This window comes from Pongo pygmaeus, chromosome 3 (assembly GCF_028885625.2).
Source record: "Pongo pygmaeus isolate AG05252 chromosome 3, NHGRI_mPonPyg2-v2.0_pri, whole genome shotgun sequence".
NCBI lineage: Eukaryota > Metazoa > Chordata > Mammalia > Primates > Hominidae > Pongo > Pongo pygmaeus.
This window is the reverse complement of record NC_072376.2, coordinates 88,387,283-88,406,163: the sequence shown is the minus strand read 5'-3', so window position 1 is coordinate 88,406,163 and position 18,881 is coordinate 88,387,283. Positions and strand designations below refer to the sequence as shown.

General features: G+C 39.8%; 1 protein-coding gene across 1 annotated transcript in view; it reads left to right on the top strand.

Annotated features, from left to right (window-relative positions):
* SCARB2 (scavenger receptor class B member 2) overlaps positions 1 to 18,524 on the top strand; it is a 52,320-nt gene extending 33,796 nt beyond the window's left edge. Inside the window, exons 4-12 of the mRNA XM_054486000.2 lie at positions 336 to 524; positions 3,499 to 3,590; positions 4,116 to 4,235; positions 5,650 to 5,819; positions 9,973 to 10,091; positions 11,493 to 11,566; positions 13,682 to 13,733; positions 16,599 to 16,757; positions 18,227 to 18,524. Coding sequence (XP_054341975.1) covers positions 336 to 524; positions 3,499 to 3,590; positions 4,116 to 4,235; positions 5,650 to 5,819; positions 9,973 to 10,091; positions 11,493 to 11,566; positions 13,682 to 13,733; positions 16,599 to 16,757; positions 18,227 to 18,265 — 1,014 coding nt within the window. The 3' untranslated portion in view covers positions 18,266 to 18,524. The remainder of the gene's footprint in view (positions 1 to 335; positions 525 to 3,498; positions 3,591 to 4,115; positions 4,236 to 5,649; positions 5,820 to 9,972; positions 10,092 to 11,492; positions 11,567 to 13,681; positions 13,734 to 16,598; positions 16,758 to 18,226) is intronic.
* The last annotated feature ends 357 nt before the right edge of the window (positions 18,525 to 18,881 follow it).

The following is an 18,881-nucleotide window of genomic DNA, read 5'->3' as shown; positions in this document are numbered from 1 at the left end:
CCCTGCTCAGGAGGAAGGTAGCGCCACCTTGTGGCCAAAGATGCCGACATGTTTACAAGAGCTTTTCCCCTTTTGTGGTGTCTGGATAACTCCGAGCCTGCAAATGGTCTCTTTGTAAATATTACACTTACAAAATGCAGTACTGAGAAAGGACAGAGAAGAGGCTTTGTCTTCCATATGCAGCCAGAAAGGAGCTCACTGCCTGATTTTTCAGCTATTTAATCTCAACCTTTACATTTATATTTCCAACCCCCTTTGCTAAGGGGTAGTAGGAGAGAGTGGATGGAGGTGCTTTGGAGGGAATGCTGCTGTCTTAATATACCTCTGCTCCGCAGACTGTCATAGAGTGGTCCCAGGTCCACTTCCTCAGGGAGATCATCGAGGCCATGTTGAAAGCCTATCAGCAGAAGCTCTTTGTGACTCACACAGTTGATGAATTGCTCTGGGGCTACAAAGATGAAATCTTGTCCCTTATCCATGTTTTCAGGCCCGATATCTCTCCCTATTTTGGCCTATTCTATGAGGTAAGTTGATTTTTCTTTTCAGAACCTCTTTTTTTTAGCTGACAGTGGGTTGGGGCACCCCAGGCCAGATTAACTTTCAGTTTCTTCTAGAAATTGCCTAGAGTTAAGATATCTTGTAGAGTATATGAAAAATGGAGTGTTTTTTGGAAAGAAAAAAAACTTGAGGCCAGGTATGGTGGCTAATGCCTGTAATCCCAGGACTTTGGGAGACTGAGGTGGGTGGATCACTTGAGGTTAAGACTTTGAGACCAGCCTGGCCAACATGGCAAAACTCTATCTCTACTAAAAATACAAAAATTAGCCAGGTGTGGTGATGTACACCTGTAATCTCACCTACTCAGGAGACTGAGGCAGGTAAGTTGCATGAACCCGGGAGGCAGAGGTTGCAGTGAGCTGAAATCACACCACTGTACTCCAGCCAGGGTGACAGAGCAAGACTTGGTCTAAAAAAGCCAAAAAAAAAAAAAACCCAAAAAAACAAAAACAAAAACCCTGGAGTGCAGTGGATAGTTGGGAAGTTGGTAAAAGATAAAATAACCCCAGGAAGAGGATTAGATTAGGGGTGTGCTCTGGGATTGTGATGAGTCTCCTCAGCTTTAAATTTAGCTGTTTTCTGGCTCTGCCTGTTCAAGAGTCTTACCCTCTTCATGTAATCCTGTAGCATTCCAGTTTTTATGGCAAACGGCAATAATTGTGTCCCTGGGCCTTCAAGGTTATACAAAACTTAGAAATTGTTAAAGTAGAATTGTGAGCAAGTTTTAAAAAATTATATGTGTGAGAGACAGGAGTCCTAAAAGTAGGGCCTCATCAACTCTGAATGCATCATTCTGGAGAAGCAGACCAGACAGGAGTTCCCTAGGGGGTCCTGTCTCAGAGGCACACAGCTTCACAGGGCCAGAGGAAGCACAGATTTCCTGTCAAGCCCTGACTGAACCTCCCTTCTAGAAATAACTTCAGGAGAGCCTCCTACGGAGAGATATTATGCAAAGGTTCCCTTGGTCCCAGTGGCTTCAGTCCATCAGCCAAGTAGCTCTTGTTGCTAATATCTCACTGTTTTTCAGATAATTTGCATTATATAACTTGCTTTTTTTGTTTTTACATCATTGAATTCACCAGACTGATAGCCACACTATCTTATGTGGTTGTGAGGATTTCATGAGATGATTTATGCAAAAATTTTAGACCAGAGCTAGGAATATTATACTCAACAATTGTTCACTCCTATTATTATAGAGGAGCTACTACCTGTGCTGTTTCTGAGAAATCATAGCTACATGCCCAAATAAAGAATTTTAGGAATGTATAGTGTCTGTATGTGCCCTTAAGAAGTATAACTTGGAAAGAATTTACAATTGAAGAAACCTTAATTGAAAATAGGGTTATATTAATACCACCTTCTTCCAGTGTAGCTATTCTGGTATAATTGGTCCTGGTCCTGGACTTAGGCTTTTAAATTTGTTATTATTGAGAAATAATTCACTTACTATAAAATTTACCATTTTAAAATGTACAATTCAGTAGTCTTTAGTATAGTCACAAGGTTGTGCAACCATTACTGCTGTATTAGAACATTCTCATTATCCCAAAAAAGAAACTGCATACTCTCTTAGCAGTCACTCCTATTCCTGTCTTACTCTCCCAGGCCCTGGCAACCACTAATCTACTTTCTGGCTCTGTGAATTTGCATATTCTGGACATCTCATATAAATGGAATCATATAATATATGCCCTTCTGTGTCTGCTTCTTAAATTTAGTATAATGTTGTCAGGGCTCATCTATGTTGTAGCATGTATCAGTGTTCCATTCCTTTTTATAACTGAGGAATATTCCGTTGCGTAGATATACCACATTTTGCTTATCCATTTATCAGTTGATAGACATTTGGGTTGTGCTTCTTCTTGGCTATTAGAAGTGCTGCTATGAATATTTGTTCATACAAGCTTTTATATGAACATTGGGTATATACCTTGAAGTGGAATTCTCTTGTGTATATACATAGGTGTGGAATTTTGGAGTCCTATGAATTCTGTTTAACTTTTTTAAGAACTGACAAACTGTTTTCTGCAGTGACTGCAACATTTTTATATTCCTGCTAGCAATGTATAAAGGTTCCAATTTCTCCACATCCTCACCAACGCTTACCATTTTTCTTTTTTTTTTTTAATTGCCCTCCTAGTGGGCGTGAAGTGGTATCTCATTGTGGTTTTGATTTGCATTTCCCTAATGACTAATGATGCTGAACATGTTTTTATGTGCTCTCTGGCCATTAGTATATTTTCTTTTGGGAAATGTCTCTTCAAATCCTTTGCCCATTTTAAAATTGAGCTCCTACTTTTTAAAACCATAAAATAATAATATGGTTAATATAGTATTTAGCAAAATAGTCACTATTTTCTGGTCCTGGTTCAGTCTTGTGTAGCATGTAGGCCCTAGTAGGACAGTTTGATGAAGTTTAAATTTTTTAGTTACTGTATCAGTTAGGGTTGCCAGAGAAACTGAATCAAGAGGGTGTATATATAGAGATGAGAAAGAGGGAGAGAAATAAATTTATATTATGGAATTGGCTTATGTGATTATGGGAGCTGGTAAGTCTGAAATCCGTAGGGCAGGCCAGCAGCTGGAAACTCAGATAAAAGTTGATGATGTGATCTTGAGTTTGAAATCTGTAGGGTGGGCTGCAACCTGGAAATCCAGGCAGAATTTCAATGTTGCAGTCTTGAGGAGAATTCCTCCTCTAGGAAACCTCTGTTTGTGCTTGTAAGGCTTTGAACAGATTGGATGGGGCCCAGCCACTCATTATTGAGGGTAACCTCCCTTAAAGTTAACTGATTGTAGATATTAATCACACCTACAAAATACCTTCACCACACCATGTGGGCTAGTGTTTGAGCAAACACCTGGGCACCATAGCCTAGCCAAGTTGTCATAAAATTATCACAGTTACTTTAAATGATCATATTCACATATTTTCAGAAAAATGGGACTAATGATGGAGACTATGTTTTTCTAACTGGAGAAGACAATTACCTTAACTTTACAAAGATTGTGGAATGGAATGGGAAAACGTAAGTCTAATGATTTATCAGTGGAATTATTTTTTCAGTTTTCATTTAAACTACATATCTACTTCTACATTGCTTAAAAAATGTGTTTAGCCTTTTTTGGATGAAAAATATAAAAACATGTAAATAGTCTTGTAATTATTATTCTACAAATCAAGATGGTGGTAAAACAGCTTACAAATTAAATATTAGTGATTTGTAGATTTATCATGGCCAGGCATGAATTACAGGCCAGTGAAAAGTCCCACTCTTGCTTAGCAGTCATTGAGTAATGTGTAGTAGCTACAGCACAAATACTTTTCAAACCACCACGTTTTGGGCTATTTGGCCATTGCCTCTATGAAAACTGATTTGGGCCAGGGACCTACTTTTTCTCCCCCTTGATCTAATTAACACTGTTGTGTCTGTGTATGAATAAGATACTGTGGATAGACAGCTCCAGTTAAATCTTGCAAAGTCCTGACCATTTAAGAGAATCTAAACTCAAATGTGATCATCTTTACTCTTTCTTGTGCTTATCAATTATAGGTCACTTGACTGGTGGATAACAGACAAGTGCAATATGATTAATGGAACAGATGGAGATTCTTTTCACCCACTAATAACCAAAGATGAGGTCCTTTATATCTTCCCATCTGATTTTTGCAGGTAAAATCTTTAAAGATAAGTTCTTTTTTAAAAATAAGGTCTTTATTATGCATGGATATTTATGCATAATCAGTGATAAATGCTGATGGCACATTGAGACAGTATAGTGTACTGGTTCACAGCACAGACTCCTGACTGTTGGTTTGAATCTTGGCTCTACCACTTATAGCTGTGTGACCTTGGGCAAATTACTTAACCACTCTGTACCTCACTTTCCTCATTTGTAAAAGAAAGATAGAAATTGTTAACTATGTTAGAGGTTGTTATGAGGACAAATGAGTTAGTATTAGTAAAATACTTAGCCCAGGGCCTATCACACAGTAACCAATATTAAGTATTGGCTCTTAGTTACTATGATATGCTCTGTCAAGCATAAACTGACCTGGTCTACTTCTCTAGATGGAAGCCAAATAAAAGATACTATTGTCCATATTTCAGGAGAGTGGTTTCCTCAGGGGAGGCAGAGAAGGAATGGAATCAAGAGCATTATGTAGACAGGTTCAGTTATATCCATAATATAATTTTTATTTGTCTAAGTGGCGGATACAAAGGTATTTGTTAGAGTATTTTATCTCTTTCTGGTGCCTAAAATTTTTCATTAAAAAATGCTGTAGGGGTGGTTTGGTTTGTGCAGTGAAACCAACTATGTTATTCACAACCTTGCGAGAGATGTATCAACAGCTCTGGTTCAGAGATGAAAAAGTGAGGCCCAGAAGGCTATTCCATCCAGCCTTCAAAGGAAGGGCTGAAGGCTCAGTGGTGACTGTGTACATCAAAGTGGTTAGGCACTATGCAGCGTAAGCGGTGGTCATATTACATGGGACTATGTTTGAAATCAATAAGAATGGAAGGCAGAATTACGTTGAACTCCATTTAAATAAATGACTGGGGCAAAATATGGAATCTGAATTCTTTTGGGGTGGGGAATGAGTATCAAAGTGTATATTCCAATAAAGTATCTGTCCAATGTGACACTTTTCAAGTGCCTAAGACCCTACGAGGCCACAGCCATTGCTGCCTGTTCTACCTTAGCTTTGGCTCTGCCGTGCCTTGGCTTCCCTGGCTTTGCCGGTGGCCCGTCCACACTGGCATGTGTCCATGCAGGTCTAGAGAGGCCTCTTATTTCTTTTTTATGTGAGTCTCCATTCTAAATGTTGTCATCTTAATTTTCTACCACATATTGTTTTTTCTTGTTTGGATAATATCACCGTTGCTACCATAAACACCTTTCACTACAATTCATCTTCTGCTTTATTACACGTTGAGTTGACAGAATGCCTTCCAGACATTCTTTTCTACTTACCCTATGAGCTTTTGGTCATGTTGTACCTGAGAACTGTTGCTAACTTGCGGATTTGGGGCAGATTACACTGACCAGAATCCACATTCACTTTTTATTCTTACATCCTAACAGGTCAGTGTATATTACTTTCAGTGACTATGAGAGTGTACAGGGACTGCCTGCCTTTCGGTATAAAGTTCCTGCAGAAATATTAGCCAATACGTCAGACAATGCTGGCTTCTGTATACCTGAGGGAAACTGCCTGGGCTCAGGAGTTCTGAATGTCAGCATCTGCAAGAATGGTAAGAACTCAGAGAGGGGACATGATAGGGGTGTCAAGAATGCAGAAGGATTGGATTTCAATGAAGAATATGTAGCTGGGCATAGTGGCACACACCTACAGTCCCAGCTACTAAGGATGCTGAGGTGGGATGATCACTTGAGCCCAGGAGTTCTCAAGTCCATCCTGGGCAACATAGCGAGACCCCATCTCTAAAAAACAAAACAAACAAAAAAGAATATATTGTCAGCCCAATAGAAAGATCAGTTTCTTTCAAGAATAATGTCTCATAACATGGCTATTGAATGGTAAAAAAAACAATTATTGGCTTTTCTATGATGCTTTTTATTTCTAGAATGCCATGTTGTGTTTTTTTTTTCTGGACAGTGGTTTAGAAGTCTTAATAGTAATAATAGCTCATGTTTACTAAGCACCTGATGTATGCCAGTTGCTGTCCTAAGTGCTTTACATATTTACATGTAGTTAATGCATGCAAAACATTAACTGATTTCATGTTCAAAACAATGCTAAGGCTGGGCACGGTGGCTCATGCTTGTATTCCCAGCACTTTGAGAGGCCGAGGTGTGAGGATTGCTTGAGGCCAGGGGTTCAAGATCAGCCTGGGCAACATAGCAAGACCCTGTCTCTACAAAAAAAAAAAAAGTAAAAAATTAGCTGGGTGTGGCTACACCTGTAGTCACAGCTGCTCAGGAGGCTGAGGCAGGGAGATTGCTTGAGCCCAGGAGTTCGAGGTTGCAGTGTGCTATGATTGTGCTACTGCACTCCAGCCTGGGCAAAAGAGTGATTCCGCACCTACCCGCCAAAAAAAAAAAAAAAAAAAAAAAAAAAAGCTAAAAGAAAAAGTGGACAACTCAGTTTTAAGAAAGTACGTATCATGGCAAAGATTCTCAGTGATTTGAAAGCCGAGTTAGTTTTAAACCCTGACACAAATGTCCCAGTGTTTCTTAATGTCAGAGCTACTCTGTTCCTTTCCATGAATGAGGCAGAATTATCAGTGGCACAACTGACAAAACTATTTTCTTCATCTTGAAGAGTAGTTTTAACAGCCACATGTTGCAGAATTATTCACAGCGAACTTACTAGATAGTAGACATTCAGTGGCCTGTTTTTATAATTGGGGAAACTAGGGCTCAGAGAGGGAACATGATTTTGATGCGACTCCTCCCTCTGAGCAGATCCCTGGCGGAACTCAGGGTCTTCTCATATTTGCCCTGTGATTCCCTCTTGGGCTATAATTCCTCTTTAAAATTTCTCTGGAGATCTCTCTGTGTAGTCCCTTTCTCCTGAATAAAGTAATGTGCTCACTTTTGCTCCCTTATCTAACTCATTTTAAAATCTCCTTTCAGGCCTGGCATGGTGGCGTGTGCCTGTAGACCCAGCTACTCAGGAGGCTATGGTGGGAGGGTCGCTTGAGCCCAGTTTGATTCTAGCCTGGGCAACATAGCGAGACTCCATCTTTTAAAAAAGAAAAAAAAAAGAATAAGATATCATTTTGGAATAAGTCTGAGGTCAGCAGTATGCCTCCTGATCCTTGTCTGACAGGGCAGTGACCCCCACACCTGGCTTTACATCAGAATTATCTGGAGAGTTATTTAAAATATATTGGTGAGGCATGGTGGATCATGCCTGTAATCCTAACACTTTAGGAGGCTGAAGCAGGAGGCTCACTTGAGGCCAGGAATTTAGACCTGCTTGGGCAACAGGGAGACCCCATCTGAACAAAAAATTTAAAAATTAGCTGGGCATAGTAGCATACACCTATAGTTCCAGATACCTAGGAGGCTGAGGCTGGAGCATAGGAATTCAAGGCTGCAGTGAGCTATGATTGCAACATTGCACTCCAACCTGGGCAACAGAGTGAGACCTGGTCTCAAAAAAAAAAAATTATATATATATATATAAAAAATTGTATATATATACGTATATCATATATATGTGTATATATACATATATATACAACTGACAAAAGTATTTTTCATCTTGACTAGTTTTAACAGCCACATGTATATATATATTTATGTATGTATATGTTAATATATTTGTTAATATGAGTATATTAACAAATTTTATAGTTATATATAAATATGCATATATTTGCATATATGTATATTTACTATATTTTAATATATATGTATATAGTATATATAGGTATACACACACACGTGCGCAAGCGTGCACACACATGCACAGTGCACACACACGCATGTATGTCCCAGGGTCCCATGTTGGATATACCAGGGCCCCAAAATCTATACTTTTAACAAGTACTCCAGCTGATTTCCATAAAGATGGCGTCTAGGTATTTGGGGACCATTGTGCAAGGGAACATGGTACCCTTTACCTGGAGATAAAGACCAAGGGTGAATGGGAACAAGTTCCTGGTTGTGATCTCCCCATTGCCTTACTGGTAATAGTCCTGAAACAGTGTCCCTGCCCCCTCATCTGGTGTGCATCTGGCTCAAAGCAAAATTGTAGATATATTTTCTCTCTTGCTGTTTTTATTAAATTCTGTTTCCTCAAGAAGCTGATGCCAGAATCTACAGAAATATTCTACTTTACACATTTAAACTTTTTGCTACAATCCTTTTCCTCTTCCCTCTTATGTATTCCCGAATTTGGACTGAAGTGAAACTCTCCAGGATTATCCTCCAGTGTTTTCAATTCTCCAGGGAAACATTTTGGATAGCAGGATGAGTGAGTGTTCTGGAGTCAGGCAGATCTGGGTTTGAGTCCTATTCTATTTGTTGGTAAATTGGCCAAAGTTTATTAAGGAGGGTTCCAGACATCAGTTTTCTCATTAATAAAATGGAGGTGGTTATAGCTTCTTGAGGTTGTATGAGAGTTAGAAATAATATATATAAAACACTCAAGACAGTAGCCCTTATTAAGCCCTCAACAGATTTAAAAAATACATTTTCGAGGTCATTATAGGTCACAAAGAAGGAAGTCGTGCCTTTGTGGAACTATTCAGCAGTAAACAGCAAAATGCGTGTGCATGTGAGAGATGAGTGATGTGTTCCGTAAGCCATGGGCTGGTGGATATGTAAGCAAATTTAAATAACTTGCCGACAAGCTCCTTTCTCCAAAAAATGTATTTCCCTGGCAGCAATTATTGGGTCCCTCTCTTCTTTTCAATAGCCAGATCTAGAATAGGTTTCCTTTAGTACCTTGTTTCCCTATTTGGTTTTATATATATATATATTTAAATTTACATAAGCACTTATTTGGTTCTTAAAATGAATAGGAAAGGAAAAAAACCCAGAATCTTTGTGATCTGGTTAGAGGCTGGGTGTATAGCACAACCAGGCTAACTCTTAAAAAATTATATAGGCCAGATGTGGTGGCTCAAGCCTGTAATCTCAGCACTTTGGGAGGCTGAGGCGGGCAGATCACTTGAGGTAAGGAGTTCGAGACCAGCGTGGCCAACATGGCGAAACACTGTCTCTACTAAAAATACAAAAAAATTATCTGGGTGTGGTGGTGCGCGCCTGTAGTCTCAGCTACTTGGGAGGTTGAGGCAGGAGAATTGCTTGAACCTGGGAAGGTGGAGGCTGCACTGAGCTGAGATCGTGCCTATCTTTGGTAAAAACAAAACAAAACAAAAAACAACCACAATTTTTTTTTTAATTTTAAAAAGGACAAGAAATAAAAAGACAGTCCACTTACTGATAGAGAATTGTAAGTTGGAACTAGTGCTTTGAGGTACAATACCCTTCATTCACTTAGTATTCTGCCTTCATAGCCTGATGGCTAGCTGTCCCTGGTAAATTCTGTGACTTCTATGAACCTCACTTTCTTCAAATACAAAGTGAGGCTAATAGTTCTGACTTTACTGGGCTGTTGGGAGCATTAATTAAAATAATGTATATGAAGCACTTATACTTTAACTTCAGTAAATATTTGTTGAACAATAAATAATTTAGCCTGAACTTCAATATATAATGTGGAATAAAAAATTGGGGGTAAATGAGATGTCAGAAAATGAAGTATAAATCCTGAACTAGGAGGTAAAGAATGGTATTTTAGCCTGCCCAAGTTAATTTGTATGTAGCTTTTTTGCTTTTCTTTAGGAACCAGGCTGTGGCCAGGAAGTTTTATATTCAGCTTAGATTTTAAAAACAGCATCATTCATTTCTGTTTTCCTTCAACTGCAGGTGCACCCATCATTATGTCTTTCCCACACTTTTACCAAGCAGATGAGAGGTTTGTTTCTGCCATAGAAGGCATGCACCCAAAGAAGGAAGACCATGAGACATTTGTGGACATTAATCCTGTGAGTACATACTTCGTCCTGGTGAAAGAGCATGTTTTATTCTGTCTATACATTGTTCACCAGTTTAGTCCTGAGCCTTCTTTAAAAACATCCTTACTTTCATATACATATTCAAGTGGGAGAAATTCAGCTCAGTGCTGGTGGAGGCATTGTCTCATAGCCCTGTAATTAGAAGGCTGAATTTTGTGGATTGAATAGCAGAAATACGAGCAAACCTGCCTTTAACAAAAAGCAACAGTGAAAACTCAGTTATTGGAAACTACTGATGTACCCATGTAACCCGGTCAATCTTCTGATGCTAGCCTTGGACCTCAACATATATTTATTTCTCCCCTTGGGACACAGATCAATAAGGTTAAAGATGTCCCTTTGCTTCCTCACTGCCAGGAATATTTTGGTTGAAATATGAATATGTATATTAACCTCGGTCACTTTTGGCAAACTTCTTTCTACAGGTTATTTGAGGGTTTATTATATTATTAATTGTAAAGGTGTCAGATATACATAGAGGAGACATACATATATGTGTGTATGTGTGTGTGTGTGTGTGTGTGTGTGTATAATACACATTTAATCCTGTATTCACAGAGGAGAAAAACAAAAACCATGCTAACCATGTCTTCATTTTTGGAATTTGAACATTATGGACCAATAAAAAAAAAAGCAAGAACATTCTTTTAGCACAGTATTTTATGGGTACTTCACACTCTTAGCTACATACATTGCATTTGTATCTGAGAAACCAGTGATCTTATGCTTTGGTGAATAAGATCGTGTGTGGTTTTCTCCCTTTTCTCTCTTAGCCGTCAGCTGATCAGTTCCCTTGGATCAGCCAAACTGTTAGCAGTGCTTGTCACCAAGGGATGAACACAGTCTTATAACCTTAGTGCAAAGATGGAGCTGCCCTAAGGATGACAAGTGCTGCAGCTGTGCCCCATGGCTGTGCTAGGTGGGCCCTATACTAGGATGCCACTCTCTGGCAGTGACCACCACCCTCTTCTTAGCTCTCTGGACAACTGCCTGGAAATCCAGACCTGACAGGCTATCTTTTAGGCCTCCTTCCTGTTGGAGTCCTTCTAAGGCTGTGCTATTCAGAGTGGCAGCATCCTGGGAGCTTGCTAGAAATGGCCAGTCTACTGAATCAGAGCCTGCATTTTAACAGGATTCCCAAGGACCTACATTCATATTCATGTTTGAGACACATTGGTCTATCAGCCACCTAATACAACCCATGGTTCTCATTCTGTTCTGGGGATCACTTTTACTTTTTTCCACTCTGCCTGTCACACATGGTAATGGTCACCTTGTTTATGAGGACTACACAGAAATGGTGCTCTATTGAAAAAGTTGTTTGCAGTTTAATAAATCCTAATGTTTCCTTTTCACTTCTCTGATTTGCAGTTGACTGGAATAATCCTAAAAGCAGCCAAGAGGTTCCAAATCAACATTTATGTCAAAAAATTAGATGACTTTGTGTAAGTTTTGCTTCTTTCTATGGAGGGGACAGCAGTTTTGCTCCATTGCCCGTCTGGTGGGGTTGATGTCAGGAGGAGTACAGCCTACTTCATCTAAGCCTGCTCACCTCTGCCCTTCAGGGATGGGGCATGATCAGCATTTTCATGGGTGCCTTGGTCTTGGAATTTACTTGTTTTCTTTAATCATACACTTACAGAGTGCTTCCCATGGATCAGGTATTGTTCTCAGCACCTTATGTGGATTCACATATAACCTTGTATTATCCCCATTTTACAGATGAGGAAACAGAAGCAGAGCGTTTAGGTAACTTGGCTAAGCCTTACTATCTAAACTTACTATCTAGTCAACTTTTATCCACTCCACTAAGCCTTTCCCTCATGCACCTTGACTCTCTTGGTGTATTAGACTGTTCTTGTGTTGCTATAAAGAAATACCTGGCTGGGTACAGTGGCTCATGCCTGTAATCCAGCACTTTGGGAGGCCAAGGTGGGTGGATCACAAAGTCAGGAGATCAAGACCATCCTGGTCTACATGGTGAAACCCCGTCTCTACTAAAAATACAAAAATTAGCTGGGCATGGTGGTAGGTGCCTGTAATCCCAGCTATTCGGGAGGCTGAGGCAGGAGAATCACTTGAACCAGGGAGTCGGAGGTCGCAGTGAGCCAAGATGGTGCCACTGCACTCCAGTCTGGTGATAGAGCAAGACTCTGTCGCAGGAAAGAAAAAAAAAAAGGAAAGAAGGGAGGGAGGGAGGAAGGGAGGGAAAGGAAAGGAAATACCTGAGACTGGTTAATTTATAAAGAGATTTAATTGGCTCACAGTTCTGTAGGCTGTATGGGAAGCATGGTGCTGGCATCTGCTCAGTTTCTAGGGATGCTTCAGGGAGCTTTTGCTCATGACAGAAGGTGAAGCAGGAATAAGGCACATCACATGGGGTGAGCAGGAGCGAGAGAGAGGAGGGGAGGTGCCACAGACTTTTAAATACCAGATCTCATGATAACTCACTATCACAAGGACAGCACCAAGGGAATGGTGCTAAACCATTCATGAGAAATCCACCCCCATGATCCAGTCACCGCCCACCAAGCCCCACCTCCAACACTGGGGATTACATTTCACCCTGAGATTTGGGGGAACAAGTATCCAAACTATATCACTCAGAGACTTGAGACAGAGTCTCTTCCTCTCTCTCTATTTCCACTGATCCCACTTGGGGCCAGCCATAGCTCTCATTTGTATAGTTATAATCTCTTGAGTCTAGCCTTACTTCCCCATGCTGCAGCTTAATTTGGATTCCAAAGTATGATCTCCTGCTCAGACTTTTCAATGGGAATTTTTTAGATATGAGAAAATTATGATATAATGTTGAGTGAAATAAACAGGATACAAAACTATGCATAATATATTTATCTATAAAACTTGGCTTGTTTACCTCATTGAATTTGCCAGATTTAATACCAGGTGTCATGGCTCTTTCTAAGAAGTAGGTGGTTTACAAGAATGCATTTTGTCATCTGTATATCTATTTCTGAGGCAGTATAATTTAGTAGTTAAGAGCTGGAATCTTAGAATCAAAGTGGAATTACATTTCTGGCTCCATCACTTACTTGTGGTGATCCTAGGCCTCTCTGAGTCATAATTTTCTCATCTGTAAACCTGGGACAGTAATACCTACTGTAGGTGACTACTCTAGGAATTGAATGAGATAATATCCCCAAAACACCCAGCACAGAGCTGGCACATGGTACGTGCTCAGTTGGCTCTTATTGCAAAGACAGTACTTCAGTGGCCTAGTTACAAAACACTCTGAGGAGTGACAGTTTTGTTCTGTCGACTAGAGCCTTCCCTGATGACTCTAAGGAGAATAGTAATCATTTTAAGGAATCTGCCTTCAGTATCTTGTGTTTTGATAAACGTACAGCACATGGAATTGCTAGACAGACTGGAATCTAACTTTTGGTGTACATGTTTGCAAAGATAACTAAGAAATCAGTCAATTCTGGGTAATTTAAGAAATAAGTGTACTAGAATCTTCATATAAATGTGTCTGTCCGGGAAAGTGTGCCATTGTGATGAGGATGTTTCTGAAACAATCTCATCCTTTGTCTTTGTAGTGAAACGGGAGACATTAGAACCATGGTTTTCCCAGTGATGTACCTCAATGAGGTAAGTCCTGAGACGGAGGGAGCCACGGGTGTTTTCAGACTCAGAAAAAATCCATTATGATGTCTACTGTTGTAGTTACATGTAAGTTATGACAAAAGGGCAAAAGATTTTTAAAACCTGTTATTCCTCAGAAAATTTCACTTAAATGTTCACATGAATCTGCCTGTGTCTGAGAGCTGATTTGGAGAAATGATGGAAAGAAATTTTCCTTCTCAAGAACACTATTTGGGCAAAATTCCCTTCTGGGGAGCTGCTCACGTAGGAAACAAAAACAGGTAAAAGGAGCCATTGGCAGACATTGTTGAAGCAGGGAAATAGCTCACACTGAGATAGATGCCAGCTAGCCCTTTGTCTCCCCCTTCTTCGAAACCATGCTGGTTTAAGACACCTGTGATAAATTCTTTTCTGAATCACATATCACGTTTACTGTAGTTATATCTCCTCAGTTTCTCCTGCTTCCACCCAATTTGAGGGGAAAAAAAAACCGCAGGTTTTTTTCTTCAATAAATTCTTGATTGGCAAACTTCTCCTTTTTATTATTTTTCTGTTTCCTAAAAATACTTGCTGTTTGTAGAATACTGAATAACAGAGATTAGCAAGAAAAAGAAAAATTAAAATCACTATTCACAAAATCTGTCAGCCTGATATTTTTATTTTATTTTACTCAATGTGTTGTACAATTTTTTCCAATAACGACTTTAAAAGGTAATCTAATGTTTTACATTTTATAAAACATGTGCTCTTTATAGAACTCTTAGAAATTTTTTAAAAAATTGATTTAAAAAGTAAATTACTGATAAGTCCCTCTCTCTCAGAGGAGCTGCAGTTCAGATGTCAACTCCTGATATTTTCTGGTCTTGATATTACATAGTTGAAATCATACGATAGATACAATTTTATATCTTTTTTCTTCATTTAGCATTATATTGGTATTCACATTTACAAACTTTTAAGGGTTGTGATTACAATTCTAAGATGAGGTTTTTATTGTTTCATAGGAAAAATTCAGGCAATATTTACCAATTTATAGGATCTCTTTGCAATTGCTCCTGATCATCCATGTTCCTGTTTGTGGGCAGGGGCATGAAAGTAGGTCTTTTTGAAAATGCAGAAGGGCCCTTTTCTGCCAACTTCTGTTCAGTAGTGGCATATTTGAAGTCCCTCCACCCCCAACTTCTAATTTGCTTTTTTGTGAAAGACTAGATTAAGTCCAGATGTGTGGAGTGGAACCTTGTATTTTTGCTGCCTCCTAGGAAGAGCGTGATTATTCTCTTCTCTAGAAAAATAAAATATTAGACCTGGAAGTCTGGAAGTGACATTGGAGACTGTTGCCATGCCACCTTTTTACCGAGGAGGAAACTCTATCCAGTTATTGGAAAAAATGTCTTAGAACCCAATCCACTGACTCGGTCCAATGAAAAAAAATGCTTTCTTTTCTTTTTTTTTTTTTTTTTTTTTTGAGACAAGGTCTTACTCTCAGCCTGTACAGTGGTGCAATTTTGGCTCACTGCAGCCTCGACTTCCTGGGCTCAAGTGATCCTCCCACCTCTGCCTTCCAAGTAGCTGGAACTACAGGTGTGTGCCACCATGCCTGGCTAATTTTTTTTTTCCGAGATGGAGTCTCGCTCTGTTGCCCAGGCTGGAGTGCAGTGGCCCAGTCTCAGCTCACTGCAACCTCTGCCTCCTGAGTTCAAGCCATTCTCGTGCCTCAGCCTCCCAAGTAGCTGGGACTACAGGCGCCCACCACCACCCTTGGCTAATTTTTGTATTTTTAGCAGAGATGAGGTTTCACCATGTTGAAACCCATGACCTGAAGTGATCTGCCCACCTCGGCCTCCCAAAGTGCTGGGATTACAGGCATAAGCCACCATGCCCAGCCCCAACTAATTTTTGTATTTTTTGTAGAGAGGTGGTTTCACCACATTGCTCAGGCTGGTCTCAAACTTTTGAGCTCAAGCAATCCACCTGCCTTGGCCTCCCAAAGTGCTGGGATTACAGGCGTGTGCAACTATGCCAGGCCTCCAATGCAAATTAAGCCTAAACTAGGCCAGAATTGTTGCTCATAATTTCTATGGAATTAAGCTCTTCAGATACCTCACTCATTACACCAGGTGGTAATTCCTCTGCTCTGCATACACTAAGTGTTATTCTAGTACATTTCCTACTATCAGCAGTCTCTGGAATTCTAGTTAGCTCACAACTTCGCTGAGCACTTTCTGTAGAGGGCTGTGGTCCTGATTACTATAGATGTAACCAAGAAAGAAATTATACTTTCCACATACCATTTTTGCAGTGTTTCATTTATTTATTCATTTAATCAGCCAGCATTAATCAAGCACCTAATGTGTGCTGGGTGCTATACCCAGTGTGGAGGTGACTGAGGTTAAGTCTTGCCTTCAGGGACTTCACAGTCATTGCAAGACAAACAGTTACAATGCAGAGTGCAAGGACAATGATGGAGGTAGAGAGTGAGATGGAAACTTAGAGAGGAGGCCTTTGACTAGGCCTGAGGTAGCCAGAGAAAACTTTTGGAAGGAAGTGATGCTGAGCTGGATTTTTAAGGATGAATTGGAATTATCTGACATAAAACAAAAGGTGATAACTGTCTCAATATTTCTGAATACATTTTACCTCCTTTTTCCAATCTATTTTAAGAGTAAAAAAAAAATGTCTTCAGGAGAAGACAAGATATTAATGAATAAATGTCCCTTCTGATTACTCTGACTTATAAATGGATTTTCAGTATGTTTGGTTTGCTAACAGGAGGACATTCCCAAATTGTATTAAATAAAGGAAAGATATAGCAAAAAACAGTTACACACTGGATGTTTAGTCATCGAGAATACTATTTTCTTGCCTCTCCAGAGTGTTCACATTGATAAAGAGACGGCAAGTCGACTGAAGTCTGTGATTAACACTACTTTGATTATCACCAACATACCCTACATCATCATGGCGCTGGGTGTGTTCTTTGGTTTGGTTTTTACCTGGCTTGCATGCAAAGGACAGGGATCCATGGATGAGGTGAGAACTGGCTGAAGGAACTTCTTCCTTACTGTATAACTTTATCTGAGGAATTCAACTGTACTTCACTGAAGGGCTGTCAGCTGGCTTATTAGGATGAATTCTGGGATTTTATGCTGGGCATAGTGATTTCATGCTTATTTTACTGTTAGACCAAATGGGAAGCAAAGGAAGTGTGTCAAAGAAGGTGGAGGGATAGAATGTACCATCTAGTATTTGGGGAATAGAATCTCTTTGGATGTATCCCCTGGGAGTTAACTTTATGTCTTTGAAAACAATAACCTGAAAGAAAAGGAAGAATATATAACAGTTACACATCTGATCTTTGGTGTCAGACTGCCTGAGTTCAAATCCCAGTTCTGCCACTTAACAGCTATATGACCCTAGAAACTGTGCTTCAGTTTCTTCATCTGTAAAATGGGATAATAAAAGCCTCCCTTATGAGTTTTTCATGAGGATTAGATGATATAGTAGACATAAAGGACTTGGCCCAGTGTTAGCATATAGTAAGAGCTCAATAAAGGTTTAAGTATTATTAAATATAATAAAACAGCTCCAAGATTATAGAGCAAGACAGCCAGGGCCCTGCTTGGAAAGAATCCCTGATGTATCCGAAGATACCTATGATTTAGGTATCACTGCATAATAAATGATTGGAACATGGGTGTAGTTACTTTCCTGGAAGGCTAGGATAAGGAGTTGGGTTGGCCTTTCCAAGTGACCAACAGCCCAACCAGGAACCTGAATACCTCCAATGAGCCTTTTCTGTAGAAGCCCTTCTTAAATTTTCTGCAGCTTCCTTTTTTTACAACAGAGGCCTTTTTTCCTCTAGTTTCCTCAACTAAGTGTCCAAGGCAAATGTGAAGTAGAAAATAAATACGTGAAACCATCTGAGTAAAATTAGCTGAATTTCCCTGACTTCCATATTCTTCCATTATTTCTCTTATCCCCTGCCAGTCACTTTAGCCTGAATTAGCTGTGAGGCAAACTATTTTGCCATTTCTATGTGTGGATCTTCCAGTCTGACTTTATGCAGTCATTGAAATTGTCTTAAGCACAAATGAAACCTCATGGAAATGTTAATTACTGCTCCTACAATTAACCTTCCTCATATATTCAACAAGCAAGCAATTATTGAGAACTACTATCTCTGAGACACTACTCCTTAGTAGGTTTCAAACTAGGAAGGAGGCAAATTGAATAGAGTCTAAGTTTTATAATCCAGATTAACACAGAGAAGGGTACTGCTCTGGTATTGAGGGTGGGAGTGGTCAGAGAAGTCCTCCTGGAAAGGTTAGGCCTGAATCTTCAAGAACAAGCAGCAGCCCAAGAGGGGAGGTGAGTGGGATGAGCCCCCTTCCTATAGGTCTCTCCTCCTTCCATGCCCCCACTCCCCACCCAAACTTTTCACACTGGGGAGAAGTTTCTGACATGAACACCTAACTTGTCTTCTCTCTTCTGTGTTTCAGGGAACAGCAGATGAAAGAGCACCCCTCATTCGAACCTAAACATTGCCTTTGCTTGGTGAAGAAACTGTGAGCTGTCCTGACCTGGACCATGACGTGGGGAAAGCCTCCATCTCCTTGCAGGCTTGTTGCCTGTTGAAAGAAGGGAAAAGACATGGCGCTGGCAAGTGATAGGAACATTCTGGCCAGAGGTTAAAGAGCAGGCTGACATGGCTGGCCATTAAGCTTTATAAAATCATGTGGGCTCTGAAATTGTTCTTTTATGTGTCTAGCAAGTATTTAATAAACCCTTGTATAGTAATTTTGTTGTTGTTGGGTGCTGGTAGCTCCAGAATTTTGTGACCACTGTTGTGGGTAAAATGTCTCTGCATCACTTGTTAATGCTACTTGGTCTAACTTTATTCAGTATGCTTCATTCACCAAACTTTGTGCTTAAAATGCGTATATACCATTTTATGTTGTATTTCTCCATTTCACTTGCAAAACAGAAGTAAATGAGTTCGGGACCCAGGGTAAAATGGTAGCTTCATCCAATATATCATTCAAATGCATCTGATTTCTAAAACATTACATATTACATTTTATGCTGATCTTCAGTTCATAATTCCTCCAGGGAAACTCAGTCTTCCAACTACAATAAAATACTGGGTAGAATCAA